Genomic DNA, 8,775 nt, shown 5'->3' with positions numbered 1-8,775 from the left:
CAAAAGTAGCAAATTAAAGTCCAGGGCAATCCAACTAACACCCTATTGGTCATTTGAGGGAACATTGAAGATAAGAGATTTTTCCTAAATTCAAAGGTAAGGTCACTTCACTCCATTTTTGCCTTTAGTGATTAAAAAAGTTGAGTCGTATTTTTTAAAATGGATAATATAATAAAAATGAGGTTTTTTTTTTGGGATAAGCTTATTGAGGATTCTTTGTGGGACTCATTTTGCATTGTAATTTAAAATTTAAACAATCTATTTTTCATGCCCTCAATTAATTTTCATTCTTACATAAAATTTCGTCAAATTAAAAATACTATTAAGATAGCCAAATGATCAAATAAATAGACGAACATAGTGTTTCCGGTGGACAATGACACAATCAAATGTTTACATAAAATTTGGTAAGAAAGAACCAATTCAATTACCCAAAAAAGACAATTCGGATTACTGAACTACAATCTAAAATTAATCATGATTTTTTGAAAAAAAAAAAAAAATGGAAGTGACTCTCTAAAGTTGGCCCACTTCAAAAAAAATGAAGAAGATTCCGTCTAAAAGGGTCCACTTTATTAGTTTATTTTTTTGGGTATAATTATTTATTATTTCATCTGTGTTTTTAAATTTGGCTTTTCATCATCCGCGGGTAAGCTCTGCTCTGCAGCCAAGTATTAACACAAACGTACAGACCAGTTTATCTCTCCTCTCTCTCCCCCTTTATTCTATTCTTTCCCCGTCACATTTCTTTCAATTTTTAGTGTATGATTAGGTATTGATTCTCATACTATACATTACAAGCTCTCTGTCTTCCTTTCTGTGACTTCTGGAGTTCTCATTTGCTTCTCTTTTCAAGCTCCAAGCCGAGTCGGTTTCTGGGTCGGCCTCATATCCAAGCTTCTCTCTCTTCGTCTTTCAGGGTCAGTGTTTCTTTAACTCAACACTGCATCTTTCTTCTTCTTCTTCTTCTTCTTCTTTTTTTCTTCCTGAATTTGATTTATCTGAAAGAAAGCTGAGCATGGATTTGTGGGTTGACTTGTACCTTCTTGCTGCGACTTCTTCTAATATGTGAAATCTAATTTCATCAGTTAATGCATTCTTTTAGATTTCTTGACGGTTGTTGCTTAAATAAAGATTCAGAATTTAGTATTTTTGGTTTTCTAGGTTTGATTTCATAACATTGTAATGTGGGCTAAAATGGGTTTTGATTTTATGGATGGAGGATTAAAGATTGTTGCTAGTTTCAAAATTGTAGGTAAAAATTAATAATTTGAAATTGTTGTTGCGGTGCTGTAACCCATTTAAGCAGAGTCTTTTTCTGTGGCCATTTGAACAAAAAGAAAAGGACTAGTCACTTTCAGAGAGTACAATACCTTTCTGTTTGGTTGCTAAGAAAATGAAGAAAAGGAAAGGAAGTAAAATTCAAACCTGCCGTTCATTATAATTCGTCCTACTTATTAAATTATGTGAATCTCACCTTAATTAAATCAAAGAATTGTGTTGGTTGCTGTTGCATTGACTTTCTATTTCATTGGTAAATAGTGAAAATTCAAGTTCAATTGCTTTATGCTTTTTTGGGTTCCCTGGCCTGTCAAATGAATGTTACGCCACATTGATAACTATTATTCGGCTTGACGAAATTGTGGATCTCAACCAGTATGTGATTTTAACTTGAGTTTGTTAAATGTTTAGTAGGTTAGCACATCTGCATCACTTGACGGAATTTTTTATTTTCAAACACAAGTTGGTAGTTTGGGAGGAAAAGGTAAAACAATCCCCAAGTTGCCAGTACATTAAAATAGATATGGTTTTTCTTGTAGAACCTAAACTTCTAATTTTTATGTTTGTCTAAATTTTCTTTTTGATGCAAAAAATGCAAAAGAATCGTTTACATGTAACGAAACAGTGGATTCATCTCAAATCCTATGAAAACTGAATGATTTCTGTTATCCCGAAGGGTTGAAATGTTTAGCACTCATAGAAAGTTTGATACCAAAACGAAAAATTTAGGAAGGTTTATTAGAAATCTCAACAGCTTGGATGCTCAAAAAGAGGGTCCGAAGTTTCCAAGTCAGGATGTTTTGTTATACTTGAATCAACTTTCAGTTGGAATTTGCACTCTCGTTTAGCCAGAACTGGACGGTTTATTTATCAGTTGTAGGTTCATAGTTATCTTTGTTTTGGTATAGTTAGTTTTTTAGCTGCCTTCATATTGCACACCGTCACAGACAAGATTACTTTATATGAGAATCTCTCATGTGTTGCGAGTCTGGTTCCTTGCTTTTTCTTCTTTGGACTGCAATTTGATTACAAAGAGGTACTTTGCAGGAAAGTAAAGAAAATACATGATGCTAAAGAATCTGATGGAAGAGAAGCAGTTGAACTTCAATCAGCCACTTCTATCTGTGAGACGATTTTCAGCGACAGTGGTCTCCTCAGAAGCTGATGAAAAAAGGAAGACTGAAAAGTCCCTACCCAAACTACCTCCCCTTCCCGTTTACAAATCAGAGTTGAAATCAGGTCCCGTGAGGAACCCCGGAACTGTTCCTTTTGTATGGGAGCAAATCCCAGGAAGACCCAAGGATGAAAGAAAATCACCAAATCAGGCTCTTGAACGGCTTCCCACTGCACCAAAGCTTCCGCCTGGAAGGGTTTCAAAGGTTAAGAAGCAAGCAACGGATAAAGGTTCTAAATGTACAACTGCTGCTCAATCACCAACTGGAAATGTACTTTCGAATTCTCAAAATGTTTCAACCTTGGATACAAAAGAAGCTACTAAATATGACAGCTCTAAAGTGGAGATGGAGGAAAAGGGTATTGCTGGTTCAGACGATGGTGATGAGACCTATTTAGATGCACTTTCTAGGAGTGAATCATTCTTTATGAACTGTAGTGTAAGTGGTTTGAGTGGACTGGATGGTCTACATATCAAACCATCTGGAACCTTCTCAACAGATCCACAGACTCGGGATTTCATGATGGGCCGGTTCTTGCCTGCAGCAAAAGCTATGGCTTCAGAAACACCTCAATATGCTAGCAGGAAGCAACCAGTTGCCCGAGAGCAACCACTTTTGCAAGAGCAACCAAGTGGGATGAAGAAGGTAGTAAGTTTGGATAAGCAACTTCCGCTTAATCAACATAGGCCAAAGGATTTGCCACATTATGTTCAAGATATAGCTGGGGACAAAAGTGAGGATGAAGGTGATTATAACAAAAATGTATTAGCTAATGTTTGTTGGGTATTTACTTGATTTATTCTTAAAAAATTCCTTTTGCCTTTTGAATCCTGTTCTAGGTATGAGAGTGCAAGCGCAATTACCCATTTCTTCAGTTAGGAGAGTGCGGGCTAAATCTTCTTATGCCATTTCGTACAGAGAAGCTAAAAAAGAGGTATTTGTCCTTCTCCTTTTTTGTTTCCTTTTTTTTGTTCCTGGTTTTCCTTTTGTCATCATCATGCCAAGAATCCTTGTTGAACATCTGCTATTTATTTCTCTAGCATTCTGGGGGTGATTCATGTGAAAAAAGATTAATGAATGGACATCCGGAAGCTAGGGTGCCTGAGGATAAGAACGATTTGATACATGAATCCAATCAGATCACCAACAGAAGTGATTGTCAGAAATTAGATGGGTCACCTATGTACAGGCGTCTACAGGGTAGTGGCATATCACCCTACCGAAATGAATGTTCTCAGCATGAAGAAAAAGGTTTTCTTGGTATTCCTGAAAGAGCTAAGAATTCCAGAGAAGCTATTAGCTCTGGCAAATATCGAAAATGCCACAACAATTTTCAGGAATTATTGGCTGCTGAGAATGTTGCCGAGTTGGAAATGGGCCCAGGGAGTCCTGTGGTTGAGAAGACTCTGTATATTGATTCAGTACAAACTGCAAAATCTCCAAATTCAAAATCATGTTCCTCAGATACAAAGGGCCGTATTATTGATTACAGAGGGAATGGTTTTGAAATTCGTGAGAAAAGTGATAAAGTGGAAGAAATAACCCATTCGGTAGAGTCTTCATTCCAAGATACTGAGCACTTGGGTGATGGGAATGAAAAGGCAATAGTGCGGTATAAGAGTTTGGAGTTTCCTGACTCCGGCTTTCTATCTTCTTCTGGCAGATCCAGTGATGATGTGCAAACCGACATTAGAATTGGTTATATACCAAATCAGGATCGTATTCAACATTTTAGCAAATTAACAAGCTCAAAAGGTGCTGATCAAGAGAAGTTAAATTTAGAAAGCAAACAGCTAGTGAAATCAGGTGATAGGGAAAATTTTGTTGGCCTTACTCCGGATTGTACTACATTGACAAGCACAAAACTGGCCGGTGAGAAAAAGATTGGTTTAGAAAGCCAACAGTCTAGGCAATCAGGTAGAGAAGACATTTCTCATGGCCATGTTCAGAATTCAGTTGCATTGACCAGCTCGAAAGTGGCCAATAGGGGGAAGATTGATTTAGAAAGTCACCAGCTTGTGAAACTTGGTAACCAAGAAAGTCCCCGGGGAAACAAAGTACCACTGCCTCTTGGACCCCCTTTACCAAAATCTCCATCAGAGTCTTGGCTAAAGCGTACCTTACCTAGTATTTCCTCCAGGAGTTCATCTTCACAGTCTTCTCTTGGTTCACGGAGTTATACTAGCAGTCAGGCTTCCAAGACATCCTCTCTTGATCCCAAGTGGGAGACAATTGTTAAAACTTCTAAACCGCACCATGGACATTTGCGGTTTTCAGAGGTAGTTCTCAACTCTAAACCTTCCTGGCTTTAGTTTTACCTGTTTGTTGAGGGGTTGTTTATGTTACTCAATATTTTATCAGGAGCTTCTGACACCTATACCGGAAGCTTAGACGTACGGAAGCTTTGTCTGAAGCTCACCAGTTTATACATTTGCCTTGATGGAATAATGTCCACTCTTTTGATGGGAATATAGGTGCAAAAACTGTACTTTTCACTTTAATACAACCTCTGTTCTCCAAGGTATCCCCTTACAAGTTACTTTACTCAGAAGTTTGGTATATAATGGATACTGTACATCAACAAGCCCATTTCTTATCCTGTAAATCTCATCTCATCTTTTTGTTTTTTCTTTCTGAACTTAAGTTTGTTCTCTATTGGGATTCTTTTGTAAAGGTAATCAATAGCTGTATATCTTTTTCTTATTTAAAGTTTTTTTAAATAAAAGGAACCTGGTGTACTTAAAGCCATGTGCATTATCTGCCATGCATAACAAGCAGAGCAGTTTTCTTATATCTTCGTTGACCAAGGAAATGTTCACATATCTAAAATCCATGGACCATCTCATCAATTTTGTTGAGTTAAGGCCAAGATATGTCTCCAAATCCATACATTTTTCTTGGATGGAAGAATAACTCAGTTTTAGCATTTATTGGTGTTAAGACATGTATATTTAGTTATAGCATTTCCTGTTTTTCATATATCAGGTTTTGATCTAGTCCAATGGAAAAGAACCTTGACTTGCAGATTAGTGGTCTTAGATTTGAACATCCATGACACCAATGGCGTGAGAAATTCCAGTCATCCTTTTAGTTTAGACTATCGCTTGTATTAAAAATTAAATAGAGGTTTTTATAGCTTTTTTTTAGGTGCTACTCATGGCCAATTTGCAAGATCACGTAAGTATTGATTGAGGATATTATTTTAACCTAATAAGCCTGTTCAATTTACTAAGCTGCACACAAATCATGCGATACCATCTAGTGGTGTTTCTTAAGTCAGAAATGAACTTTATTGCCAGCACATGTATCTTGACCATTTCTATTTCAATCCATAGAATTAGTTTATCTCTCTCTTTCCTTCTAGGGCCTTCCTGTAACCAGACAGGGTCTTTCTCACTCCTTAGATCTTAATGTGAGTAGTTGAGATAATTGGAGTTGGAATTCTTAGGCCATCTCCGGCCATGGGCTATATCCCAAATATAGCCCTAAAATAATGCAAAACCCATCTCCAGTCATGGGCTAAATAAAATTTTGGCCAAATTTGGAGGGCCACATTTGGCCCTTTAGCTCTCCAACCAGGTCACATATAGCCCATCTTTAGTCTAGACCAAATTTTTGTGGGCCCATGCATTTGCATTTTAAAAGCCAACAATAAAGTAAGATGATATCATAGCTGGATATATATAATAAAATATGAAGGATCCTAAAATATAGCCTTGCATGGCTGGAGATGGAAAAATTTAGCCCTGCACTATTCTTTAAAAAATTAATATTTTGGAGGGCTAAAATTTTAGCCCTGGACTACATTTAGTCCTATGACTGGAGATGGCCTTAGTCTTCTAGCCAAACAAGAAAGGAAAAGAAAAATTATTCTAAGTACTTGAAATTTCCAAGACTTGATCAATTTTCGACAACCAGAATAGTCAACCAAGTGATTTGAATGGTACGACTTAAAGAAAAATAAAAGAAAGTTTCAAAGTCATCAATTCTTGTAACACGGCATTTGTGCACATGATAATATAAAGAAATTAAAATAGCATATATATATATATATAAGTTTCTGTCTGTCTCTTCAAGCCCTTCAACATCAGGTTGTGAAGAACGAAGTTTCTAGGAAGTGTTCATGAATTTTCCAAAAATTAAAAAGAAAAGACACGTACAAAAATATCATTGGTTAATGTCAATGGGTTGGAGATGGAATCTGGAGTGGAGTGAACCCAAGTATTTTTCTTGTACGCAATTAAAAAGGAAGAGACAAACAAAATCTCACATTATAAATATATATATATATATATATATATGCTTGGATTAATGAACAGTTAGCTAATCTTGTAACTCATCATCGAAAAAATGGCTAGAGGAGCATATGTTGTTCTAGGTGGTGGCCACGCAGAGGAACTAGGCATCATGCAAGACAACTCGGGGGGGATACTTTTGCTCTGCATGATTCTTATGTCTCTCTCACTTATATCAATGGTCATATTTGCTTGTGGTGATGATGAAGGATCAAGCAAGAAAAGATACGGAGGTGGTGGCGGTGGTGCAGCAGCAGCAGCAGCGGTGCAGCAGCAGCAGCAGCTGCACACCATGGTGCAACAGCAGCAGCAGCAGCAGCTGCAGCAGCAGCAGCTGCAGCAGCAGCAGCAGCAGCAGCAGCAGCTGCAAACCATGATGCAGTAGTAGCAGCAGCAGCAGCTGGTGGCGGTGGAGGTAGCAGTTTTGGAGGTGGCGGTTTTGGAGGTGGAGGTTGTTAGGAAGATATTATGTTTTCATAAAATAAAAAAAGTTCGAATTTATGTCAATAAAACCTGTCGTTCTTGTTGATACTAATATTGGCTGGTAAGCTAGCTATATGTTATATTGATGGAGCTTCTTATGTATCACATGCGAAAGGTAAACAAATTTCTGTCAACAGAATCTAATATCTTTTTGGTTTGTATTGTGATTGTGGAATTAAAGCTGTGCTGATTTCTCTGCTTTATAACTTTTCGTAAACATATTTTTGTAAGTTTGGAGTCCGCATCTTTGGCATATGATAAATAAATTGCTTCTTTTTTAAATGTTTTAGCGGCAATACAACTAGACCCTCTCATAAACGAAATAGGAAATTCTAATACTACTAGTAGATAGATTTAGATAGGAACCCTCCCCGCAACATCAAGCATTTCCCTGGTTGCCCACACCCAGCTCTAACCATCATCTCGTCTAGGGTTCGTCTTTGGGCCACTCAACATGTAAGGCCCAAGTCACTAACTCAATTTTGTCTTTTCAGCCTGAGTCGAGCCTAGCCAAGATTTTAAATGTCTAAGCCCAGACCCGCCCACTGGGCCAAGCCTAGGCGGGCAGTGCCGAACATGGGCCTAGATGGCCATGCCTTTTTTTCTTAGAAAAATTAGTGTATAGTGATAAAAAAACTTTAGTAATTAGCATATGATACATTACCTATTTTTGTTTTGGATATGGTGGATGAGTTTTAAATTTTATTTTGTTAAAAGCCAATGGCCTTACCCATGTGCTCTTTAAGCTTGTTTAATTTGTATTTGTGTTCACCCGTTTTGATTTACTTCCTGAGATGACAGGGCAAAGTTCCCCATTAATTCAAAGACCATGTTTTGGTCAGTGAATTAACTTTCTTTATGTGTTGAGCGTGCCACTGTTAGCAATTTTTCAACCCTAACAGACTTATGGTAAAAATAACTTGCGCCCCAAGTTACTAACTTTTACCAAACGATTGTGAATTTGGGTGAGGAATATCTCCCAAGTAAGTTCTTTTCTATGCCTTAGACTGGTAAGGACTTTTACAATTTATCTCAGTATAAAAACCGGTAGTTTTGACCAGAATGAAAGATGACAGATTGAACTAATTTCAGGCAGAACTCCCTTTTACAAGACTCAAAAAGGGAAAAACTGACTATACAAGGACAAGAAGAGGGCTGTGCTTCCATTTCTGTCTGGATAGTTGCCTCTGTTCTGGGCTGGACTGGGTACGCCTGTGCTGGACTGGACTTTTAACAACTTCAACTGCTAGGCTTCAGCTGCAAATCGATACCAAAGCTTGAGTTTGGCAGAGCTTTAATCTATTTCGAACCTTGGAAGGCTTTTGGATGGGCAGAACTGGGACTTCTCCAGTCTGAAAGGGGCAGAAGTGGCTGGACTCGAGCTGGAAATGGGCTGTAATACCTGTGCTGCTTAGTCAGGGCTCTTCACAAATTTGTTGAGTTTTTCATATTTGAGGAAACTCGAAACTCTGCTTAGCTTGGCTTTTACTGAACCAAATTTGTAACGAGAGAAACCTCGTTATTGTTGACTATGCGAACTG

The 8,775-nt window shown here is 37.7% G+C and overlaps 1 protein-coding gene across 4 annotated transcripts; it reads left to right on the top strand.

Moving 5' to 3' along the window:
• The first annotated feature begins 636 nt into the window (after window positions 1-636).
• Window positions 637-5,213, top strand: LOC110764445 (arginine N-methyltransferase, putative (DUF688)). Of its 4 annotated transcripts, none has more exons than XM_021967439.2 (5): window positions 637-920; window positions 1,693-1,765; window positions 2,329-3,201; window positions 3,296-3,390; window positions 3,497-5,213. In XM_021967439.2, the coding sequence occupies exons 3-5, from the start codon at window positions 2,346-2,348 to the stop codon at window positions 4,766-4,768; spliced, it is 2,223 nt and encodes a 740-aa protein (XP_021823131.2). In that variant the 5' UTR covers window positions 637-920; window positions 1,693-1,765; window positions 2,329-2,345; the 3' UTR covers window positions 4,769-5,213. The 4 variants fall into 4 exon arrangements, with proteins under 4 accessions (XP_021823131.2, XP_021823122.2, XP_021823145.2 ...); XM_021967453.2 differs by lacking the exon at window positions 1,693-1,765 and having other exon boundaries at window positions 638-920; window positions 3,497-4,735; window positions 4,818-5,213; XM_021967430.2 differs by lacking the exon at window positions 1,693-1,765.
• The last annotated feature ends 3,562 nt before the right edge of the window (window positions 5,214-8,775 follow it).

Source organism: Prunus avium, chromosome 3 (assembly GCF_965620075.1).
Source record: "Prunus avium chromosome 3, drPruAviu1.hap1.1, whole genome shotgun sequence".
NCBI classification, from domain to species: Eukaryota; Viridiplantae; Streptophyta; class Magnoliopsida; order Rosales; family Rosaceae; genus Prunus; species Prunus avium.
Note: the sequence above shows the minus strand (reverse complement) of the source record. Positions and strands in the feature narration are given on the sequence as shown.